The sequence below is a fragment of the Numenius arquata genome, chromosome 17, assembly GCF_964106895.1.
Source record: "Numenius arquata chromosome 17, bNumArq3.hap1.1, whole genome shotgun sequence".
In the NCBI taxonomy this organism is placed as follows: Eukaryota; Metazoa; Chordata; class Aves; order Charadriiformes; family Scolopacidae; genus Numenius; species Numenius arquata.
Genome location: NC_133592.1, coordinates 10,661,722 through 10,687,792, shown reverse-complemented (window position 1 = coordinate 10,687,792; position 26,071 = coordinate 10,661,722). Strand labels below are relative to the sequence as shown.

The 26,071-nt window shown below is 43.4% G+C and overlaps 1 protein-coding gene across 2 annotated transcripts in view; it reads right to left on the bottom strand.

Annotated features, from left to right (window-relative positions):
- The window catches only part of COX10 (cytochrome c oxidase assembly factor heme A:farnesyltransferase COX10), a 110,618-nt gene that overhangs the window by 26,073 nt on the left and 58,474 nt on the right, over nucleotides 1–26,071 (bottom strand). Inside the window, exon 5 of one of the 2 annotated variants that reach the window (XM_074160148.1) lies at nucleotides 12,601–12,671. The exons of the other annotated variant lie outside the window; for it this stretch is intronic. Coding sequence (XP_074016249.1) covers nucleotides 12,601–12,671 — 71 coding nt within the window. The remainder of the gene's footprint in view (nucleotides 1–12,600; nucleotides 12,672–26,071) is intronic. 2 annotated transcript variants of the gene reach the window in all.

Sequence of the window (26,071 nt, the reverse complement as noted above, 5' to 3'; positions counted from 1 at the left end):
GCCCAAAACCAGCCATGGGGTTGTCTGCTGGCGCAAGTGCCGTAGAGTCAGCTGACGGTGAAAAAGGAGCCAAAAGGCTGTAAAAGGCACATTTTGCCCCTGAATAGCAACGGTAGCTTCCCTGGAATGATTTTTGATGGGAGGTTAAGAAAACCACTCGTACAACTTCTAAGCTGAAAGTAAGGCACAGAGCATTCAAAATCAATCAGCAATCACGGCAGACAACTGAATGATGGCAATCTACCAACAGTGAAATTAAATTTTAACTTTCCACACAAATCCTTTCAGGCTGCGTATTTATATATTTCGTAATAAAAACCATATTCATGACCATCGTCAGCTGTAAAAGTTCTATAGCAATAACAACACCGCTAATGGAAACTGAAACTGGAACAACATTGCCTGGATCAGTAGCTTCATCACTGTTGACTTTTCTAAAATCACTCTAATTTTTTTTGCAAAAGACATTAGATTTAACTGCAGAAGAGTCCTACGGACAGACTGGGGGTGTACCTGATAGAAAAACCAGCCACACTCAGATTTGAGGTTTTAAATCAAAGCGGTTACGTGATGATGCATTATGACCCCTCATTAGTTTTGAGGCAGCACAGCTTTTTTTTTTAAGAACGCAAAGCATGACCGACAAAACTACTTTTATATTCAACTACAACTTTCAATTACAGATTGGATTAGACTCAAGGAGAGATATTTCTTTCCAATTAAAAGGAAAAAACAGCTCTAACATTGGCAGAATGGACCTATCGCTAGAGCCCTTTCCTTCTCTCATGCAGGTCCGATTCTGCATCAGTCAGAAGCTTTAGTAAACACAAGGAATCCATGCTCTTACTTCTGATATCATCTTCCACAGGTACCTCATGAAAAGCTCAAGAACCTGCTGACTGAGGCTTAATCTTGCAAAGTAGCAGAATTATATTAAACTGAAAAATATCTATCAATGAGCTAAAATGGTACTATTTTAAGAGAAAAACTGCAGAGAAAGATCTTAATAGATACTCATTTATTCTCTCTCAATCATGCAAGAAAGTTCATGACTCATGACACGGGATGAAGGACGATGCATTTTAAAAGTAAAACGTGAAACTAAATTACACCTTTAATTGGGATTTCAATTTTTCCCCATCAACTCCAAATATCAGAGTACACACTTGTCTGTCATTTACCACTGAAGACTGAAAAGACATCTTTTAGGAGGTGAAACAAATGGGGAGCTTTGTGAAGTCTTTTCCTTTTTTTCTTAATTATTTAACTTTGTCTTCACAGGTCAAGAAATACTATCTACATTCTATCAGTGTCTGGTGTCTCATCCCCAAAAACGTGTTGCTCTGGCAGATCAGGCTCTACACGCACTACAAGTATTGGATTTTATATCAAATCCCCTGTAACTGGATCTAAAACCACCACAATTTTTACGATCACCAGAACACACTTGTTACAGTTCTGCCCGCTTATGTTTTTCTAACTGGCTTTCTGTGATTTGGTTTCTGGTAATAACTATGATAAAGATGTTGTTAATCTCAGATCAGACCGTACTTTACCTTAAATATAAAAAAAAATAGAGTGGAAAACAGTGGAAAAGTTCTAAAACCAACTTGTAACGAGCTAGGTTAACGGGTGGCATTTAAGCACACTTCAATCAGGAGCTCCACACTATAGCACTGTGTCTCCAGATGAAGAGTTTACAGACCTGAACCTCAAATAAACCTCTTTAAAATGCAAATGCCTCGAAAGGAATCACTTCTAATACCTTCCCTTTGTCCATAGGGCTCAGCCAGGCCCATCAGCACCAACCTGGATGGGGTCTTGAATGACAACTGGACCACCAGCAGGGAAATAGGGGCAGGATTCAGGGAGACAGGGCAGGATTCACTGAGTGACGTCTAAATCTCCCAAGGAATTTCATCCAGTGAGAACCTGGTCTACACAGAGCTCAGCAATGGATAAACACCCAGAGCTGGCCGGGTCCCAGCATGGAGTTGCCTCCTTAAGTGTTGGCACTAAATCACTATCCCAGCTCTGGCGTTGCCGTATACCGTATATATCTAAAATACTTGTTCAGAAGTGTCCTTAGTGTAAATAAATACAGACTAGGATAAATTATCCCGTGTCTGTGTCAATTGGTTTCTCTCCCCAGCGAAGAAACAACCCTTACACGGAGCCCGAGCTGCCCTGTCACAGCCATGTATCACTATTGTATAAAAGCGTCATCGACGCTGTAATTTAACCAAATTGGAGGCAATTAGTTCCTCTCGCTCCTTGAGAATCCAAGCTACAGATGTCCTGCCTCCCCCCAGCCAGAGCGAGGGACTTTAAAACTATCGTAAACAAACACGGGTAATTTAAAAGAATCATTTCATCTTGAAAGGGACACATCTCTCTTTTTTATGCCTGCATAAATCAAAAACCGGCTCGATCGATTTTGCGGAAAGTTTCCACAAAGACGAGACAAGAGGGATTTCAACTCAGCCAAAAAAGAGAGAACTTGAGAATCCCACCCTCAGCACGGAGCTTTCTCCTGAACGTTTCCTGCTCTTATTTTTACCAGTTTAACTCCACACAAGTAATGCCAGGATCCAGTATTTCATCATCCACACGTTCAGGAGTCCGCCTGGAGGACGGAAACCAAAGCAACCACCGGTTTGGGATGAGACTTGCAGTTTTCAAATGCCACGTTCAGAAAGAAATAAAACTTCTTACGCTGCCCCTTTGTTCTTAAGCAGAAGCTCCAATTGGGCCTCGTCACTTCACCCGAAGTAAAAAATTAAAAATGAAAAGGACCCCTACTTATAAAATGTTTACGCTCTTATTACATCTGCTATACACACCGGAACGCTAATCATAACAACTCCGAGCGACCCTGCAGAGCATTAACACGCTCCTTGTTATATGGCTGTGTCAGGTAGGAGTGAAAGGGTGAATAATAATATTCACAGCTTCGCTGCAGTCACGAAAATGTAAATATTTTTTTAAAGTGCTTACAAGACAAACCTACAGTAAATTTGAAAAATGTCCCCCATAATATTTAAACTAAATCCTCCTCTTTAACCTAACAAACCTAACCTTACAACATGGCAGTTAAGTGATCCATTCATTTTATTTCAAAATCTCAGTTCTCTCTTTGTTTAAGAGCCAGAGCCCAGCTGACAAACAGAACGGATAATACAGTTTCTCCTGAAACATTTTTCTGTGATTTAGAGTGATTAAACTGAACATACGCTTCTGCTGAGGCCTCTGCCAACATTCAGAAAACAGAGGGTAAAGGAGTCTCAGGCCAGTTCTCAACCCCATAAAGATGGAGAAAACTGAAGTTCTAGAGTATTTATCAACCTGTTCTTCAAAAATAGAGGAAAAGACAGCCCAGCTATTCCCACTACAGGATAACGGACACAAATACATTCCCAAGAACAATGAAAATGAAGGCAGTAAAGTTATTCATAGAATCATAGAATGGTTTGGGTAGGAAGGGACCTTAGAGATCATCCAGTCCCACCCCCTGCCCTGGGCAGGGACACCTCCCAACAGACCAGGTTGCTCAAAGCCCCCTCCAACCTGGCCTTGAACCCCTCCAGGGATGGGGCAGCCACAGCTTCTCTGGGCAACCTGGGCCAGGGTCTCACCACCCTCACAGCAAAGAAGTTCTTCCCCAGATCTCATCTCAATCTCCCCTCTTTCAGTTTAAAACCGTTCCCCCTCGTCCTATGGCTCCCCTCCCTGATCAAGAGTCCCTCCCCATCTCTCCTGGAGCCCCTTTAGGGACTGGAAGGGGCTCTAAGGTCTCCCTGGAGCCTTCTCTTCTCCAGGCTGAACAACCCCAACTCTCTCAGCCTGTCCTCACAGCAGAGGGGCTCCAGCCCTCCCAGCATCTCCGTGGCCTCCTCTGGCCCCGCTCCAACAGGTCCAACAGGTCCATGTCCTTCCTGTGCCGAGGACGGTCTGCAGTGGAAGGAGGATCGGGCTCTAGATACCCCTGAGTGGAAGAGCAACCAGGGAGATGAGCCTGTCAAAGTGCAATTTCAGTCAGATCCTTCCCATCTGCAGATTCCTCTGCAACACTGCAACACACACCTGATACTCATATCATTTCGTATCAATTGATATTCATATCATTTCATCGCTCTGTAACATGCTCTTAAGTAGCTGCTATGTTTCACCCAAGAGGTGAAGAGGATGAGGATGGTTGCATTCTGAGATTTCTGCATTATTAGTCTGGTAGTTTATCTACAGTTAGGATCTGGAGTTATATTTTACAAACTAGTGGAAAAAAAAAACAAAACAAAAACCCCCTTCATGCCCCATCAAAGTGCAGGAATACAACACAATTACTGTCACACAGGGGCAGCAATGCGAGTCACTGTGGCTCACGCTCCTTTACAGCATGATTTATAATGTAATATTCCTTGTGATTCTACATCTCTAGCAAAAAAAAAATTAAATAAAACATATCAAAGAGGTTCTCCACATATCTCAACCTCAGGAATGCAGCTCTTTAGTCATGAAGGCTGGAGAGCGAGCGTCTGCGTTAGCGCAGCTAATTAAAGTGTAAGAAAAACCTCTTTTACATCTGACTCGCAAAGTTGATAACGTGTAAGTTATAACTTGTATGAGACATGATAAACCTCTGCCCTCTGCAGAAAGAAACGCACTTCTAACATGACTTACCGTAAACAGATCTCAGGGTGGAGCAGCTCCTCATCAGAGGCGGCTCCCTAATGGACGTGTTGAGCGGTGACATTTCCTACAACCCTCCGCACTCGCCGAATAATGACGCTCTCGTGGTTCAGCCCGATAAGGTTCAATCCTCATAGCAGGAACCACGTGTGGGGATTTTGACTGCACTAAGCCACAATTTACAAACATGAAGCTGAAATGTTTGACAGACACGGGAGAAGAAGAGCCACCAGGAGAACGCTGTGCTGAGACGGGGAAAAGATCCTGGACTTCGAGCTTTATTTTCGCTTGTTTGGGCGGCGTAAGAGGGAAAACTGCCTTTACCAACACCTTCGGAGAAAACGACCCCTCACTAGTCAGTTAAAAAAAATAAGAAGTCGATGGTTACACTAGCGTCCAAGAGGCCCGTTCATCTGGGACACAAAGATGGAGGGATTAGTGTACAATGGCTCGGTTCCCTCCGGCTCACGGGGCTCTACCCCCCGCGAGGAGCTGACACGAGAGGAAAAGACAACTCCATTAGGAGCCCGGGTCACCCTCCGAGCACTTCCCACGAGCAGATGGAGCAGCCCCTTACCCAAACGCACCGTGACTCCTGCTTTACACACCAGCATCTGGGACGGTTCCAGAGGCGGGGCCAGGGACAACGTGCTCCGATTTATCAACGGACACAAATACATTCCCAAGAACAATGAAAATAAAGGCAGTAAAGTTATTCATAGAATCATAGAATGGTTTGGGTAGGAAGGGACCTTAGAGATCATCCAGTCCCACCCTTTGCTCTGGGCAGGGACACCTCCCACCAGATCAGGTTGGTGCAATTAAAGATTGGGATAAATAATTTGGGGGTAAAAGGCCCCCCCCCTTCTCTCCCGGCTGAACTGCAAAGCAGCAAAGCGTGAGGGGGCAAGTGTTTGACAGGGTTTGTATTTACCAGACAGAGCCGCCTGCAGAGGAATGTCTGCGCTGAGCCGCCGCAGAATTAGGTCCGGGCGGGAGGAGTGAGCTGAAAAACTAGCAATTCCTTCGTTTCAACTGAAACGAATTTGAACGTAATGTTAGAGTTATTAAAGCAACCCTCTTTATCGCCCTAAGAAACAAAATATATATGTAGTTAGAGCTATATAATTTCCTGCTAATACACATTTTGATCTGAGGATAATGTGCAGTATCACCATTTTTCTGCAAATTCTACAAAAGGACTCTTAATACCTTAGAACCATTTAATCAACATCCTATGCAGGCAGTGAATAGATAATTGAAATATAAGTACTGTCATCCATATCCCCTTTGGGAAAGTGACACAGTAAGCATTATATCATTCCATTAGTCCATCCTTTGATGTGGGTTTTATTCTCATTAAACTATGTTTTAGCCTCAAGGTTTCTTCCCCCGCCCCCCTCCATGACGTGGCCGTGCCAGAAAATAAAATAAAAAATACCCCGCTGTTCAAAAGGCAAGAGCTACATTTTTACAAGCAATTGCACACGTCAAAAATATAAAGTTGCCTTTTTAATTTCTTGTTTACCAAATACAGTCAATGACAGCTTCTGGAAAACACAGGGTGGAAAAAAAAAAATAAATAGAAGCCGGGAGGGTGGTGGTGGGGAAGGAATGCATTTACTTGTTTTCAAATAATAAAGCCTGAATACAAGCAGGATAAAAAAATGCATGAAAAGGCTGCCGTGGTGGTGTCTGCTTTGAATTGTGCCCTGTTTAAACAAGAGGAAAGCCTCCCACTGAAAAAAGAAACATTTTTATCATTCAAAAAGATCTCAGGGCAGTCCCTTGAAAATGAGGTATTTTCTAAACAAAATATTGGAATGTTTCCCTGCAGGGAACGAGCATCTGATCTCTTAAAAATGATTATTCTTGAAGAACCGTAGATTTATGGAGTTTTTGTTTTATTTGTTTTCACTTGAGTAGAAGGAAACCTGTCTGAAATGACCACCCAAGGGAGCAGCCCCATCAGCTAAGTACGGGCTGAGCTTTAAATGGGAACCAAAGTTGTTCTGAAACCCTTGGGGAGGTTTTAAACCTCCGGCTTAAAGCAGGGCTGGAGAAACGCTTAATGCAGGTCTCAGCGTAAGCCGAGGACATGGATTTCCTCTCTACTTACAGCACTGGAGTTCCACTGACATCAGTAGAAACCGTCCCGATTTACATCAGTGTTAGCAAGCAAAGAATCAAGCTAATTACACAGAGTTATCAACAGTGATTACAGGAGGATTTTTTTTTTTTTCTTTCTCTTTTTAAATGCACTCACGTTTTTTACAGCACAGACCGGTTTTGTTACACTCTGTGGTAGTAGGGCTACGACTGGACACTGGGTGGGAAACTCAGCTCTACATAGAGCTAGTCTGGAGTTTTAATGTATAAATAGGGAAAGTTATGTGTTGCAGTTTTCTATCAGTTTATGAATGTCCAATTTATATATTTGCAGTTGTAACCACAATTCATAAATACAAGCCATCAGTGAGACAAAGAGCTTAGGAGCTCTTCTTGGTGTGATCCTTCAAGAGTTTGGCTTATAGTTTAAACGGTTCAACGGCAACACTCCAATAGTAGGAAAAAAGTTGCTGTCTCCATTAATTGCAATAATCATCAACCGTGGCCATAAGAAGCTCATATACAGAACACAGCTCCTCGGGCATTGCTAAAAGAGGAGGTTAATGGGATCCTAGAAAAATATATTTATTTACCAAACAACACGAAGACTTACGTCTTTTGAAGCATCCAAGGCATTATCTGCTGTGCCACCTTCTGCCAAGTTAATAGACTTCAACTTCTCAAATGCAGAAGGAAAAGACCAAAGCCAAGGGACTGGGTAGAGAAAACAATTCCAAGTTGCAAGATACTGGGGAAAACAAAACTGAAAGGTGTCCACTCGGTCATGAATTAGTTATTTAGAACATGCTGTTCGATGATTTATTTTTTTTTTAAGAGGAAAAACCTATTCCTGTACAACTATTACCTTTTTTTATGAGTGCTTAGCACAGCAGACCCAGCAGCACTGTAAGTTCATAAAAGCAGCCACTTTTTAAGAAGAGTGTGTGCAGTTCTGTGTAGAAGGGTAATCAAAACTGTCACTTTGTACAACATAATGGAGCAGGACACTTGTCATCCTCAAGGCTAAGCTCACTCAGCTACTGCAGCTAATACTAGAGATTTATTTAAATTAATCCGCAGGAAAATTAAATCCATTACCTTGAAAAGCAAAGGAATAAATCAGACCCAACAGGAAACCAGGAAAAGCTGCTGCCATTTCAGTCGAAACTAAGGTTGTGAGAGTGCATGAAATTTTCCCTCCTCAGTGACACGAAACCAATTCATAGCAGGAAAAATCACATCAGCTGTTGTTATAATGCGCAAGGTAAATACGCTCAATGAGTTTAACACTGCAGCCCAAGTATGAAGAACATCTCAAGCTGTTTGTGTTTCCAAACAAGAGCTGAGGGGTCAGAGGACCTGTGGGCAGGCTGGAGTGATGGATGGCGGTCCCTGGCGTGCTGTGTTTGGGTCTCCTCTTGTTATTTTTGCAACAGGATGTCTCTGATTACTCCCCGAATCGAGAATAAGGACGGTTACGTCTCATTGCTCAAAGGGAACATTTTTTTCAGAGCCTTACAAATTAAATAGGACACTGTAAAGCAAGCAGTCAATGAACTATCAGGTGCTGTTTGTCACAAATCTAGCAACAGCAGCAGAAGATTCCCTGGGGGTATCAGCGGTGGGTTTGGGGCTGGTAAATAAGGTGTGTGTACTCTTGTCCCCGTGTACAGCAGATCCCAGCTCTGCAGAGTCCTCTTGCGTCACTGCCTGTATGGTTTGATAGGCCAAACGACATAAAATATATATAGCAGGGGCACACTGAGCCACTAAATAATGATTTCAGCCATAAAGTTGGCACAATATGGAGAGGACTTCACAAAGGATGGAGGACGATTGCTTTTGCAAATCCCAGCCTGCCAAAGATCTTTGCAGAACTGGTTCCTGGCTCACAGGGTGCTGCCTCGAGCGATGATCAGGTCAATGCTGCCTACCCCCTACACATCTTGAGTGTCACCAGTACCATAATGACACTGACCCCAGCCAGATCTCAGAGGCCATGATGGTGTTGACGTTCCACAGAGCAGCCCTGGCCACCGGGCCATTATTTGAAAGCTCCTGAGGTTCCTCACTGATGCCAAAGGAAACTGTAAGTCCTTGGCAACCTGTAGAAAAGGCTGAGCCGTGGGGACTCAGGAGTGACACGAACATGTATGCAGGGAAAGGACCGTACACAAGTGCTGCCAAGACGGGGGGGTTTGTGGTGTTTTCTCAAAGCGAAGGCTTCGTGCAGAAAGGAAGGGGAGAAATGTTGGAATCAAGGTCAGTTAGAATGGACAACTGATCTTAAACCTGAACAAACTTGGGGCTGAAGCTGGAAGTGGAGGCCACAAAGTGAAACACACAGGAATAATTTCTCTACAACAGCGTAATGTTTCCTAATGAGCCAGCTCCATCAATTAGCTGATCTAAAATAGAGACGCCAGCTCGGCCAGGGACAGGATGACTCAGTAATACCAAGGACCTCTCACTGGGGGTTACCAGTTTGATCCTGGACCAAGCTCAAAGCATCTAAGAATTGCCTTCGTGATGCCACAACCTCTATAAGAAATGTCACTGGTCTCAGTGCCGTGTCTCAGTGGGCTGAAGTTCACATCAAAGCCACCAGCGAGAGCCTTTCCAAGGAGGTGCAACGAGCCAACACGATGGAGAATTAACAACATTCTCACTCCTCAAAAGGGATCTCAAGCCATACAAAACCTGCTACTTACAGCTTTGTAAGAAGAACTACACAAAATAAATAAAAAGGAGGGAAAGAGGGAAAGAGGGAAAGAGGGAAAGAGGGAAAGAGGGAAAGAGGGAAAGAGGGAAAGAGGGAAAGAAAAAGAAGCCCCATTTGCACCGGGTACCACAGATGTTGCAACCCAGTAGAATTAAAAAAGTGGCAAATATTTCATGATATGATGCAGCTAAAGAGAAGAAAATGTCAAAACTCAAATGTCAAGACAAATTTTGGGTGAGAACTCTGTACATACCCCGAGCTCTCTGGATTCCTTCCCGGAGCCAAGACACCACTCTCTTACGTACAATTTATTCATCCCCGTCTCATCTGTTTTTGACTAGTTTTAGCATAACCACTTAAGGGTTTTATTTAATCAGCCAGGAAGGAAAGAGTTCGAGGAACACCAGGGAATATGTGGCAAAATATAACAAGGTTAGATCACTTGCACTGGGTTATTCTCCTCTGGCACAACGCAGAAGAAATAACCCCAGTCAAGGTCTGCACATTCAAGGGTCTACAGGGAACGAGAGCAGCATTATTCAAGGTAAGTGACACTTTAAAGAACTTTAAATTAGCTGTTGACAGTCAGGTAGATAGATTGATGAGTGATTACACGAAGTCCCCAACATTACCATTTTGTGGTGAAAGCAAATCTGAAGGGAGGGGGAAGTAAGAAAATCCGTTAAATCTGGTTTTGCCGATCTGCGGTGCATTCACGTGACAGTGAAGTTCGTTTAAGGACACGGGCAACTTCTAAAACAAACTGCTTTCTCTGAATCAAAAGTTGACAGAAAGTTTCCTAGCTGTATTCCTGACTCCAGAAACACTGCAAGCCTTGTCAGTAGACTATGATAAAAAAAAAAAAAATAATAAAGAAAATCCGCCCGTCATCTTTCTTTCTAACAAGTGTTCCTTCTCCCAGGGCTGAAGGCCCACATGAAGTGGAGCGAAAGAGCAGCTCCCTTGAACCGCACAATTAGGGCTGAGTGACTGTATGTACAACAGATGCCCTCACTGCAGTGGTCCCGAAAATATGTTTTTAAATAAAATTAACTCAACTCAGGAATCTGTAATTAGCACCGTCTTCGAGAACAAATCGAAACAAGTTTATTGAAGCGCTCTAACTATTTACGACGCGAGTGAATTTACCCCCGAGGTTCTCTTTACTATTTTGTCTCAATTTTCTTGTAATTTCATCCATCACATTTTTTTCAGTCCTCCAAAGGTGATGGATAAAACACAGAAATAAATAGGACCAACTGTTCGCAGAAGCCTAAGGGAAAACATAATTTTGTTATAAATAATCCTTGGCACAAATCATGGAAATGCAATACTAAAATTGTTTGTTGAATCATTTATGAATTGGGCCTTCAGTTTTAGTTTGCAAATGAGTTAGAGGTTTTTGTTGATGTTCTTTTTCACTTTGCTTTTTTTAGCGGGAAAACAGCCTCTGAGAAACTGCACTGATATATAATCCAGAAAACAGAGTGAATGAAGGATTTATTTTATTTTAAAGGGAATCCCTACGCTAACCCAGGGCTTTTCGAGGCCGGGAAGAAGGGATTTACTGATAGAATCATAGAATTGTCTAGGTTGGAATGGTCTTTTAGGATCATCTAAGATGTCCAACCATCAACTTAACTCTGATAAAAACTATCACTAACCCATGTCTCTAAGCACTATGTCTACCCATCCTTTAAATACCTCCGGGGATGGTGCCTCAACCGCCACCCTGATGGATGATGATAAACTAAATTATGACAAATTTTTACTTTATTTTCATAAGATTCCACCATTGTGAGTCTTCACCCCAGCTTTATCCTAGGCATGTAGAAGAGGTAAAGACAACACGGTGCCCTTCAAAAGCACTAAAAAAATGACTTGTAGATACCTCTGCCGGGAGATTCAAATGAATGTTCGTGATCTAACAGATAAATGTGACTCCTAAAAACAATATACACTTTTGTGTCTGTTCTTAGCTGTGAAATTTTGAAGATTTGTTGTTACAAAGTAATGCAAAAGTCCAGTGGAACAGATCCACGTGCTACCAGGCTGCACACGCAGTTATCACACGGGAAGAAATGCCCAACACGAGTGGAAATTCTGCTGTTTCGAGAAATTCAATATTTTAAAGGACAGGTGTGTCCTGGTTTGAGGTAAAACAGAACTCATTTTCTGTTCAGTAATTTCACTTTTTTAGCTTGGCCTCTTCTAACTAACTAAACTCTTAACAGCATATTGTGCAGAAACTGTTCACTCTCACAGTGATAAGACCATAAGATCATGCCAAGGAATGGCGTGCAGAGAGGCCCTTGCTTATACTTTTTGCTATAACAACCAAGATCAGCCAATTTCATTATTTGCCCCATTAGAGGGTCAGAAACAGAAAAAGCATAGAGGGGTCACACCTGTGGGGAGGAGCGGACAGGAGAGGTGACCCAAACCTGACCAACTGGGGTATTCCATCCCATCTGCCCCATGCTCAGTATAAAAGCTGAGGGATCTAAGGATCAACGCTCTTTCTTCAATGGCCGACGCCCGAAGAGGACTCTGGCTGTTCATCTGCCTTTGATCCCGATCCGTGTGTTCCGGACTCCAGAGCTCGAACCCAGTTCCCATACATCGCTGAGTCCAGTCTGGGACTTCCCCAGTGCCTGCCGGTGACGTCATCCTGAGAGCTTGATACGGTTTTGTATATATTGTATCTATTTCATTATTTTCTTTTTTTTAAAAATTTAAATATTAATACTTCATTAAAGTAGTTTAGTTCATTCTAAACTTCTAAATCTCCTTATCTCTTCCTCTCCTCTCTTTCTCTCAGAGGGGGGAGGGAGGGGGGGTATCTGCCATTCTGATTGCTCGATCCGGTCAAAACCACGACGAGGTGATTACCCAAACTCCTCACGTGGAAATTACAAACATGAAGAACTAGCGAAGAACAGAGAGGTGCATTTCATTCTTAAGTCTTTTGTCTGAAATTGCTATTTTTCCCTCATCTGAAGAGAGAGAGGAGGTTGGAGACAGATAAAAGCAACGCGAAGCCGCAATTTCTCATTAGCCGGCGCAGGTGTGCGCAGCCTTACCTGATCTGTCCTCGCACCAGTGGTCTGTTTTTTGTCCTGTTCATGTTTGAGTCAAACGGAACCTCAAAGAACTGTAATAAAAAAAAAGAAAAAAAAAAAAAAAAAAAGAAGAAGACAAAACACAAGAGGAAGAATCAAAATGAAAAGATGCCGGAAAGCATGCCATGCGTGGAATGTACTGTCTGCATCTGCAGGTGCTTTAATCTCTAGTTTTGAAGGTTCAGAAATACAAGGAAAATGGCAAACGCCTTTTAGGGAGCTTTGATAGTCTGCATTAATGCATTTGGCATCCCCTTAGAAAGAAAATCACCTGGAGGACAAAAATAGTTTGCGCGAGTCCCCAAAAGTGACTTATTTGAAGTAGTTTCATTCCACATTCTGTTCTCCACCGGATTGACACAGCTTTTCTACACACACAATCACACGCACGTACAGCCCTGCCCCCAGTTTTATATTAATACAAACAGCCCTTGCAAATGTTGTACTTCTGGTATTTAAAAGACAAACACTCAATTTTTTTTTTTTTTTTTTTTTTGCAAGATCATCCAACTTCTGAGAACCTATAACCCACCCCAAAATCAATCAACTCCTGTAAAACACTACCGGAACTGCACCAAGCACCCAGTTGTAGAGGCGGGGACCGCACACGCCATATGGCATTATTTAATGTCACGACCCAATTTGTGACATTTAACGCCGCCTCTGGGAAAATTCAGGCGGCACTATCTCCACGCTAGGAATTCCTGCAGCCTTCTACATGATCTATTTTATAAAGAATGTCCCTGGAAAAGCTGAAGGCACTTTGCCATCCAGCAAAATGAACAGCCAATTAGTTTGACGTGTGCAAAATAATAATAAAAATAATAAGGGTATATTTACTTATAGAAAAAGTGGGATGTATTTATAGAGAGAACATTTTCTACTGACGTTATGTCTGAGGTTTTGGGGTAGGATCCCAATTATGGTGAATATGTAGGAAAAGTACCATAACAAATCATAGTTTCAAACAATCAGACTGACGGGAAGCTCAGTGCAGTCAAACTGCAGAGGGATTTAAGGTGACTATATGATAAACGACTACCCGATAAAATCTATGTTATTCCAGCAAGCTGATGTAACCTTTTACACAACAAGAGACAAAAATGAACAAACAGCATTTTGACAGTGCCACGTTACTGGTCTTGCTACTTAATGGGGCTGCAATTTCCAAGGGAATGCCAGGGACAGGGACACCAGGACCCCATCGGAGCCCTACAGGTGACAATCAGGGGAAAGACGCTTCATTTATGGGTGCCGAGAGATCCCAGGAACCACCCTCCCCATCTATGACTTTGAAATAACGACTGTATAATAATTTGGGAACCTCTGCTATTGCTCCTACGTACTGCAAGCACGGCAGGGATACCCGTGGACCACCCTGCCTAATGCAGCCCGTGACATTTTCCATCCACGGGGACATTTTCAACCTCAGGTTGAACCACCTTCCAGATGGATTTAACCATTCCCAGGCATTAGGTTACAAGAAAGTCCAGCACAGGTACAAGTGAGTGCATGCATGTGCTTAAACAAAACTTGCTAACTATGTTCTAAAGCCAAAAAATTTGGCAGCGGGCATCATCTTCATGTTTCATCATGCTTCTGAAACTGTCCAAACATGGGAAAGAACAAGACCTGGGCAGGTTTTTACTCTTCTCCCAAGTAATAAGCAATTGGACAGGAGGAAATGGCCTCAAGTTGCACCAGGGGAGGTTTAGGATGGATATTAGGAAAAATTTCTTCACTGAAAGGGTTGTCAAGCCTTGGAACAGGCAGCCCAGGTCAGTGGTGGAGTCACCATCACTGGAGGTGTTTAAAAGCCAGGCAGACGTGGTGCTGAGGGACATGGGTTAGTGGTGGTCTTGGCAGTGGTAGGTTGATGGTTGGACTTTGATCTTAAAGGTCTCTTCCAACCTAGACAATTCTAAGATTCTATGATCTGCAGCATAAACAGTCACTCCCACATACAACCGAAGTCGGTGGAGACCCTGGTTTAGAAGAAGAGCCAAGAGGAGCCTGTGGGGTGACCACAAGTCCCCAGGCCCGGAGTCCAGCAGGTCCCTGCCGAGGACAGGTCGGGTCCACGTGGCTCCAGCGCTGCCCTTGAAGCGCCCGATGCTGCACAAAGAACCTCTATAGGAAACCGCAACCAGTACCTTCGGAGCAGGGGGAGCACCGCGGCTGGATCCGAGACCAGTGATTGCTTCTGACAGCTCAGCATTTTGCTAATGGTTTGTTTCACTGTTACATTTCAGAGACAATTATGTTAAATGAAGAAAAAATGTCATTTGACATCCGACTGGTAGAGCAATACAAGGGAAAAATTCTATACAGCTAAAGTCTTTCCTCCTGAAATTATTTTGAGCCCTGCTCAGTTTTGCTTTTTTTTAAAAATAAGCAATTTTCCCTTTATTTCTGTTTGCAAAGTCTGAGTGCCACGAGCTCACTTCCAGTTTAAACTTGTGCATGTGAGGAGATTCTGGCTCCTTTGACAGTATTTAAGCTTACGGATAAAGGTATTCCATGTGCGATGGATAAAAATCACAATAACGCACAAGTTCTAAACTCAGTGTGTCTCAAACACAAAATGGCTGAAATAAAGAACAGTTGGACACTAAACACTGTTGAAAATCAAACTTCTGCAGCTGAGTTATCAGTATAACCTGACAATACCATAAGGAGTAAATATAAGGAAATATATTTAATATTGTAGCTAACCCCCTGAATAGAGTATAAATTTTGAACAAGAAACTTCTCCGCTGAGTTAAGTAGTCAAAAAATGTCCATGTCTGTTGTATATAGACACGGCTGCTCCCGAAATTAAGATTACTGCATGACTGAAATCTGAATTTTTTCGCTTTTCTAAATCTGACAATCGGAATAATCTGTTACTGTCAACTGTCCGCACGAAACTACATATCCGATTGAACCACAGTTAAGAAAAAGCCTTTTATTAGCAATGCCCCGGATTCTTTCACTGAGCTCGTTGCCATTACATGTCAGCAAGATGCCATTTATCAAACTTCTCCCATTTTGCTCCCAGATGTTCAGCAAAATTCTCTCTCCACTTGAAATTATTTTCCCCTGATATTCTAGGAAAAAATGAAAAAAATGCGCATCTCAAATATCATTCCACAGGAGTGAAAAGAGTGAACTCAAACATATTATCTCATGCCAGGCCAACCCGGTGCTGCCTGTTTCAGCAAACAGTAAATTCAGTAAGATGAATCCTGGATAAATAAATATTTTAGAAGCACTCAAGAGGCTTTTTCCCCAGGAAGCTTGCCTGCATCGGTTCAGCCGGATGAGGCAGAATATTATCTGCCCTCGGTATTTGGGAAGCCAGCCACCGAAAGGACAGACAGAGGGTTAAATCTACAGCATCTAAAAATCCCTGAGTGACAAAACTTGGCACCAGCTTTCAAGACCCTCACCGAAATTTTAATCAGTATGCATGAACATTTCAAACATGATGATGGAAAAAAATAAATCAGGCCAGCCAGTACTTTGCGGTTTATTTCTCTGGCAGGCTCATCAGACTCTTTGTGTAGATCTCATCTAGTTAATATACGGTAATTATATCTTAAACATCTAACAATTCTTAGATTAGCTGTCACATTACTGCTTATAGCTGTTTACACTCATGGGGGGTTTTTTCCTTCAGCTTCTTCAGATTGGTTTCCACTTTGTTTTTAAGTGAAACGTTAAAGAACATTTAATTTCTTCAAGCTACCTCCTGGAAACAGCAGTGACTGCAGAGGGCAGCTAATCACTCAGACTTCCTAGGGGGCACAGAGATTAATAATTTCATTTAGATTAAGGCAGGATTCCCGCAGCATCACCTTGCAGATGGGGATGGCACCACGCTACGCTGGCACTTCAAGGACTAACAGGAGATGGACAGAGCGAGAGGGTGCCCCGGGCCTTTCCAGGGATGGGACATCCTCTCGCTCTTTCCATACCATCAGTTAAACACCGACACCACCTATTAACTTTTCGAAGATAGTGACCTGACTATTTGCAGCTAATTAACCCAGCGGAGTGGATGGAAAACCCTGAGCACGTGCTGCGTTTGCCATCCGTGGTCATTCCCGCGGGAGAGGTTTTAACCTCGGAATTACGACAGCTCAATACTTCTACTCCCGGCCACACAAAAACATAAATAGAGGGCATTAAGAGGAACAATATGTCATAGAGTTTATCAAACGGATCACCCACGCTTAGGCTAGGAAACGTCTCTCAGACAGGGCTTTGGATTTAGAGTGTATCCAGCACCAGCCTGGCCCCCGTCCAGGGCCAGCTCTAATCGGTGACACGTGGTGGAAACAGCAGCGGCTGAAATAGGCAACCGGTCTTCCATGTATTGACATAACATTTTACTCTAATGCTAAACACATATTTACATCAGAACTGATAATCCCATGAGCCTACAGACGGAGCTGAACCCTGCTATTAAAAGACAATTTAATTCAAGGCATCTCAGAGGTTTTCCTATTGCAAAACCACCCCTGTATCTGAGCAGCCTTCCATGTGCTCTTTGGCAGCAGAACTGCCCTCTGGATGTATGGATTTCTCTCCGAAGGGCAATCTATGGCACTCACAAGTGAAGGAGAAGATGAGACTGTTCCCACAGAGCAGTCGCCTCCTCCTGCACTGAAGTACTGCTGGTCTCCAAAATCCTCCATGCCTGGCATCACACTGAGGAGGTGGAGATGAGCTATGGAGATGAGTGTGGGTGGTGGACAAAGCGTCTCCTCAGCTAAAATCTCTTGCTGCAGAGCCGAGGAAACATTTTTAACACAATACAAATAACGAGCAGTACAACCGGACTCACCACTTAAGCACTTCCCTGAATGTCTACAACCAGGGGTGAAACTGGGCTGTAGAGGCCAAGTCTTGCAAATTTTGGTCTTGTCTAATTAGATGCTTCTGGGGTTCTTAGATTTGCCCTGAACTACAGTGAGCTCTGATCCTCTTTGGGTTTCTTTGGTATTGCCAAACAGCAAGCAGTCAACCAGAAACATCATTGAAACACATGATGGAAACCAAAAAGGCACATGAAGAAAGGAGGAACGGATGGACCAAAACCAAGTGGAGAGGACGGGGGCAGAACGGAGTCTGGATACCTGGACAAAAACCTGAGGTCTCCTGAGAAGGTGACACCCAGAAAGCTATTGCTCACAAGTGGCCATGAGGACTCTAAATTCATCAGGTTTTAGCACCTCACGTGAAGTGTCCTGGTTTTCCCAGAACATTCAAAGGGAAGGTGCTGTAACAGCACTGGAAGCCCATCAGACCACGAAGAGTCGAGTTCCTTCCTTAAGCGAGCGCTCCTCCCCTCCATATTACCTAATTATTTCTACTCCTTGTGTTTTCAGTGATTTATCTTACATCGTGATAAAGTAATATATAATTACATAAAAGAAGAAGAAAAACATAACATAATTTATGGTAAACAAGATCAAAGTCAAGATTATTATTATAGGTTTTCTTCTGGTTTCCTTTCAATCACTTTTATATGAAAACAACAAAGAATAACTAAAGTATATTACAAAGGTCTTTTTATTCAATTGTACACAGATGTGACTTAAGAAAAAAAACTGCGAAGGGAAGGATTTTCAGAAGCACTCGTGTACCGATCTAACACTGTTCTCACTGAAGTCGGTGGCAGTTGGACTTCAATGAGAGCGGAGACAGCCCCAGACGGAGTGATTCTGAAAATCCCACCCTAATTGTACAAACAAGGGGAGGCTTTAGAGATTGCTGGCTTGGAGATTGTATATTTGAGAATCATAAAGGGCACACAGCACCTGTTTGTCTTCAAGATATGAAAATAAAGCAAGGCAAATATTTTAAGGATTAGAAATGGCTTTTTTTTTTTTTTGCCTTTTTTTTTTTTTTTAAAGGCAGTACCTGAAAACCCTCTGGCTTTCAGTTCCCAGTCTAGCTATAGATCTGCTTTAATATTTTCCATTTCAAAGAGGATTCTAATTAAAAATGAGATTGATGCAAGCCTGAACAATGTTACTTACAGACAGAGAAGGGCAGCTAAACCCCAACCTGTCATGTCCCAGCGAACCCAGGAAAGGTCTGCCAGGTAAAGCAGCTGCCACACTTTTATTTATTATTTTTTTAAAAAAAGCTTCCACTACAGACACATTCTTCTCATTAGCTAGTGTTTAGAAGCCCATTGCTGCGCACAGGGAAGAGAACGGGAGACAACTGCAAAGAAAAATGTTGATACCTGTCATTTCAGAAACCCCGTTTTCATGATGGAGAATGCCAAGCCTCACAGACTCCAGTAAGTGCTGATTTGTCCCCTCAGATTAATGACCCACTGCGAAGTGCTCGAGATGATATGATGGCATTTCTTTGACCACCTACAAGCGTGTGACTTTCCTAAGGTTCCTCAGAGACATCCACTACCCCCAAAACTGAGATTTTTTTTTTTTTCCCCCAGGTGTTTCATTGCGCTGAGGTGCCCTCAGCTGGCAGGAGTGCCTAGAGTCCCTGGAACTATTTATTTTCCCCTCTCTGTTTATTTTCAGCTCCTCCAAAGCCTTTTAGTGGGTCTGACCAAGAAAATAGTCATTAAACTCTCACAGCTTTGTGGCCTCTTATTCAGCACTTTGCTCAAACACCACCCATTGACGATATCAGAAGTACCATCATGAGGAGCTTGGAAGTCGCAGGACACTGTTAGCACTCAGACTGTCAAAGCGACAAGGTCCTGATCTGCTGTTGCTCCATTCGTGGGTCCCGTCATGACAAGGAGGGGTTGCAATGAGGGTGGGGATGATGGACACATCCCAGAACACAGAATGATATGGGGTTGGAAGGGACCTCCGGAGATCATCCAGTCCAACCCCCTGCCAGAGCAGGGTCACCCAGAGCAGGTCGCACAGGAACGTGTCCAAGCAGGTTTTGAATGTCTCCAGAGAAGGAGACTCCACCACCTCCCTGAGCAGCCTCTTCCAGGGCTCTGCCACCCTTACAGGAAAGAAGTTCCTCCTCGTGTTTAGATGGAATTTCCCATGTTCTAGTTTGTGCCCGTTACCTCTTGTCCTGTCACTGGGCACCACTGAAAAAAGACTGGCCCCATCCTCCTGACACCCACCCTTTAAGTATTGATAAGCATTGATGAGATCCCCCCTCAGTCTTCTCCTCCAGACTAAAAAGACTCAAGTCCCTCAGCCTTTCCTCATAAGAGAGATGCTCCAGGCCCCTCATCATCTTTGTAGCCCTCTGCTGTACCCTCTCCAGCAGTTCCCTGTCCTTCTGGAACTGGGGAGCCCAGAACTGGACACAGGACTCCAGATGGGGCCTCCCCAGGGCAGAGCAGAGGGGGAGGATGACCTCCCTCGACCCTGCTGGTCACACTCTTCTTGATGTCCCCCAGGATGCTATTGGCCTTCTTGGCGACAAGGGCACATTGCTGGCTCATGGGCATCCTGTTGACACAGGATGTGACCGCTGAACACGAGGGCTGTGACCGTGGAAGCCCGGCCGGATGAACCGCTGTCACCGCAGCGGCTGTGGCGTTCACCGGGGTAAAGGCGGTGAGGGCGGAAGGAAAGACCCTTCAGACACATTTGTGTCCGAGCATGCTGCCGTAAGCAAGGCATTAATCAAGTATGAAAAGATAATTAAAGACTACATACGGCCTTCAGTTGTATGAAATACTTCAAATGAAAAAATGGGGCATTTGCACCAAACCACTTTAGCTCCTTTCCCCCTACATACAACAGTCTTCTTGTCTTCATCTTTGAATCAAATTTGCGAGCGCCGGTGCATGAAAAAAACCCCCATCTCGTTTCATCTCATTTTTTTCAACGTACCCGATGCCCAAGACTTGAAATGGGAGAAAAAAAATGTGAATCTCTTGTTTTGGTAAAGAGGAAACAGGTTGGGTGACCACCGATGAGCCCAGCTTTTCCCACTAAAATCGTATTTTCTAAGAAGTTACTGTAGCAAAAATGAAATACTAACAAAAATAAACCCAGCTTACTTTATAAGCTGTTCCATCTTGCAAACTGCTGGGGCTGTGAGCCACCAGAACAGTGTATTCCCGAGGCCTCGCGGAGTCAGTCACAGCCCCTGGGGAAACGCAGGCAGGATACTGCGAACGGACTTTCGCCTTACGTGATCCCACCTTGGAGAAACAGCTCCCGCGGGAAGAAACACCGGGTTCTGGCCAGCTGCCAAAGACTTCTACTAATATTAAATACGTACCATCAACAAGTCCTTTTTTATTTAGCACACAAACAAACCACAAACAAAGCTCCTTACTCCAAGCCTTCCTCCAGCCCCACTTCCCGGAGGGCAGGCACTTGCCCATCAATGTGTTCGGGCTTCTTGAACCAAAGGGAGCAATTTCCAAAGCACTGAATGTCTTCCCATCCTTTTCCTTTTGGGCATAGACTTTGTCACCATTAAGCTCTTCCTTTCATCTTAAAATGAAAATTGCTAAGAAACGTGTTTGAGGTCTGAGCGCCCAGTTAGATAAACACCTCGTGCCCTTCCCTTGTGCTGACCCAACCAACTGCACCCACAGAACAACCTGATCTGGCCAAAAAAGCCCAAATCACTAATTTTCCGTTGGATCCTTTAGGCGTTTGATCTGTGTCGCTGGATGAGGTCACCCAGGACATGAAAACAGGAGAGGGAAAGGGTGAAGCTGTGGCTCAGCCCCCACCGCTGGAGATGGTGCATCACATACCCCAGGACAGAAGCACAACACAACGGTGTCTCTCCCACACAGGGGTTAAACTCTTCTCTCCGTCCAGGCTCCTGGAGATAAGGCAATGAAGGAACATCCATCTCTACACATTGTGTTGCACTGGTATAATTAGGGAAAACTTTTTTTATTCCTACCCACGCACACTTCCCCACCGGACTGTGATCACCCCAAACCCATCACTGACCCGTGCAGGACATGTGCAATTTTTAGTGATGAATTATAAGCAGATGTCAGATGCAGAGGTACTTACTTTCTACTCTTCAGGAACTATTTTATTTCTATATATTTTAGGAACAATTACTAGAGCCGAAGAAAAAAAAAAACCTTTATGCCTACCCGAATACGCTCTGAATCACTTTGCAAAGCCATTTTCTTGAAGAGATTCCTTTGTATTAAATCATATTTGTCGCGACGCCAGCATGCCATGAGAGCAACGTGTAATTTAAAAGACAAACAAAACTTCAAATAACAATCTCTTCGCTGAAGATAGGAATTGCACAAGGTCAGTATCTGGTTTAAGTTACTATATGTCCTAAAATACACAAGGCCAGGTCCTCTGGACACAGTGCAGCTGCTTTGAGCAACACTGCAGATAAAATCCGATACTGAAGATGGCTTAGACAAATTCCTGTGGTGGAATAAAGCTGTTACTTGGGAACTCTTGGGGAAGTATTTCTGCTGCCCAACGCAAGTGCTTAAGTCAAGCAGGAGATCCAGAGTCAACCGGGAAATGCGCGTCTCCTCCAGATGGCAAGTGAGAGCAGAGAGAGGTGGGAGCCGGGCTAATTGAGATGCAAAGCCTTAATTGCTCTCTGGTAACTCCAGAGGGATAGATCCTGAGCTCTGAGCTCCAGCCGGGGCAGTTGCAGAAGGGGCAGGTAACTCCCAGCCCTCCAGACTATCAGTATCGGCTGCTTTTCAGTCCCCTGTGACTACTAGAGAGAGCTATAAAACAAAGCAGCCTCGCGGCTGCCCTGTTCTTGCCCAGGAGATTAGAGTAAGGAAGTGGAAAGGTGAGATTTAAATCACTTCCACACGTCTCCTGGCTCCATCCCATGTGTCCAGGATCCAGGTCATTTTAATCAGCTTTTTATAATTTGTCACTCCAATGATAAGAATACTAATCCACCGCAATGTGCTTCCTGCCAGGCACCCGAATATTAATCCATAAACTGCTCTCTTATATCACACGTAGACGTGTTTTCTTTAACTGCTTATGGCTGACACCTCCCGTTAGCGATGCTTTTTTTTCTTACAAGACAGACAAAAGTAGCACCGTACATAAAGCAGAAGGCTTGCCCGCTTTTGACTATGGAAAGGTTATTTATATAGTTGCATACCCATAATTATTATTCAAAATTATTCAAAACATCTTTTAGTTTTGGAAATAAATTAATTTTAGTACTTGAAGTTACCGGCACCTTTGAAAAATAATTTGCTTTGGTCCATCTGTGTTTGGGAAAAGAAAAACCTACAGCTCCTCCTGGCCAAAATATTATAAAAAACCCAACCAAAACCCAAACCCAAAAAACCCACAAGGAAGGAAACCTGGGAACAACATAATACAGCCAATAAAAAAGCCTAAATGTGAACAAGGGTGTAAAGTGGCATCAGTGTTTATGGACATGCCTCAAACACAATCCAATACCACTGGCCAGCCCTCGCAGAACTGATCTGCTGGACCTACCCACAGCTCAAACCTCTTAATATTAATAAATTCATTCCTCAAGAGTTATTCCCTTAAAGCATTTAAAGAGTTGATGTCAGGAAGAGTTTCAAGTCACATTTTTATATATGGCACATATTGAGAATCTACCGGGTCTATAGGAGAGAATTTACAAGTATCCCCTTTACAATAAAAGTGAAAACAACTTTTCCCTGTTGTTCAGATGTCTGAAAAAGGAGCAAGAAAACTCTGCGGGGGATTTCATGATTTACACTTCGCTGGCAAGAGAGCAGCCTCATTGCTTCACTCCACCATGTGCTCTCGGTGCCAAAAGGAGTCTAGTTTCTTGCGTTCTGCAGAGCTTTAAATGTTAAGAGATAATATCAAAGGCACCTTGTTGAGTGCAATGTTGTAACTTCATTTGTATAACACCGGGGCTGTTTTTTAAAATAGCTTGCCAATAAAGCAAATTAAGAAAAAAACACTCTGCTCTCTCCCATCCGCACAGAGCTTAACAGAAAGCTGTCAAAATCCTGATAATATGTATTTTTTTTTTCTTATTAATTTCACAGAGCACCAAGGAAAGCCATGTCTCTGCTGAGGAATGTAATAGTTACAAAACCTCCCCGAAGTCTCCAGCTGAAGATGGAGATGCAGTTCCGCGAACAGCGGGTTTCAACCCAAGGGTCCTCAGAGGTTTGGTAAAAACTATCGAGAAAATGAGACGCGGCAGCCACATCTGTGACATCTTCTCCTCCTCCTCAAGCTATCGCAGCTCTGCTCATCAAAAGACATGGAAGAGTCACTCACACAACTGTATGAAGTGTCTGGTCAAGCCTAAGGATTTTACCCATAGGAAGTTAGTTTTGGGAAGCGATCTTCCTTCATAACAAAATGATTTTATGGAGAATGCATAGATCTGCCCAATACAGTGAGGAGGTACAACAGAACAACAGATACCCAGGACGCATTTAACACTTAGCACCAGCTTTGCAGGTAAAATCCAGTAACCATTGACTTTTTTCTTTGTTAAAAGCATAACACACAAAGTGGGAGCGTTAACTGGGGATGGCCATCGTCATGCTCTTCTGCTGGATGACAAACCAGTACATTGAGAAGTCCAGTTACAAAGACGTCTCAAACCAATAACTAGGTCTCACCTTTCCCTCCCCTTCGTTAAGAATGAAAGTGAAGCGAGAGTCTCCCAATGACCCATCGGAAAGCACAAACACCCAAACCTGTTGCAGGGGCATCACATCATCCATCTTTCTAAAGCTGTCAAGAAATGTTTGTCATTCCAATACCGCTCGCATCTCCCAAATGCTAAGATAACACACCCATCAATCTCAGCTAGAGTTAAAAGAGGAGTTGAAAAATAAATAGTTCTGAGTCACGTTACTAAGAGGGATTCCACACACTATTAATTTTAGCTTGGAAACCAATTAAGCCACCAAATCAGCATTACCTCCCCCCCTTTTTAATGTATAATGACCTATTCGCTTGCTTTAAATTTATTTATTTTGCGACAGTGATCCTTTCAAATGCTTTCGATGTTTAAACAACAATAGTTTTAGTCCTGGCTTCTGGCAACAAGAAAATTTTAGCCAAACAGAGGTCAAAGATATGGACAAGGCAGTATGATTCGCTCTATTTTAGAAGGCAATTCTTAAAATAGAAGAAAAATAAGAAGAAACATAATGACATAAAAGCAAAAATTGGCCTAAGCATCCAACGGGCTGGAATAAATCGGTGCTTTCCACTCAAAACCTGGGGCACCCTCAGTTCCCTTCAACCCAACTGAGGATTCTTGCTCACGAGTGCCACCAGCTTCTGAACATCAAAGCAGTAAACGAGTGATGCCCGTGGGCAAAAATGCACCATCCTTCTCTAAAAAGGTTATTAAAGCAGGAGGTCCCTGCCCACCCCAAGGGCTCAACACTCCTGCCCGACTCCCGCAGCTCACACCATGGATATTGCCTCTACCCAGCACTGAACATGCAGCAGCTTTTCAATATTGACAAGGAAATGCCACTCTTCTCAGATTTGTCTTCCAGGTGCCTCAAATGTCACATTTGTTTGCTAAGTGCTAGTCCAATATGAAGTTTTCTGAGTATCTATAGGGAAAAAAAAAATAATAAAAATCAACCCTGCACCTCAGTGGCCTGATTTCCCCCGGGAGCCAGTATCCACCCGAGAGCTTTTTGGGGGACTATTCCAAACTCCTTTCTGTCTGTGATGGCACAGGGGATGGGAAGCTTTGATTACATAGACCTGACTAAATCATAGAATCACAGAATGGTTTGGGTTGGAAGGGACCTTAAAGCCCATCCAGTCCCACCACCCTGCCTTGGGCAGGGACACCTCCCACCAGATCAGGTTGCTTCAAGCCCCCTCCAACCTGGCCTTGAACCCCTCCAGGGATGGGGCAGCCACAGCTTCTCTGGGCAACCTGGGCCAGGGTCTCACCACCCTCACAGCAAAGAATTTCTTCCCAATATCTAACCCGGAGAGTTGGGACTGGTGTTTTATTCAACCACAAAGGAAAAAGAAAAAATCATCTGGATTTAACAGGAGAGTTGACTGAGGGACTTCATACAGGGGTTTAAGTCAGACTCCGCACATGGGAGTTTTTCACATTGAGTTCATTTTCCATGGATCTAAACCCAGAAAGAAGAAGAGTCTTTCTGTGATAATGGAAGTGCATTACAGTATCCAGTATTGGATCAAAAACTGAACGTCTTTATTCAGGAAAGTAGGAATATATCGTGAGAAGTCAAAAAGCCCAGCATCAAGGTCCCACTGATTAGAGCAGGCTGTCATTGCTGGCGAGTATAAGATAAAACAAGGAATTTAATTTGCTTGTTCCAGAGCCCAGATCAGTACGTGATGCCACCTGCCCCAGCTTATCTATGGACAAGAAGAAAAAAAATTAAAAAATTAAAAGCTATCCTTTCAAGAAAGGATTCTAAAAACCACATCAATTGCTCTCATGGAAACTCTTCAAATTATAATAATAAAAAAAAATCATT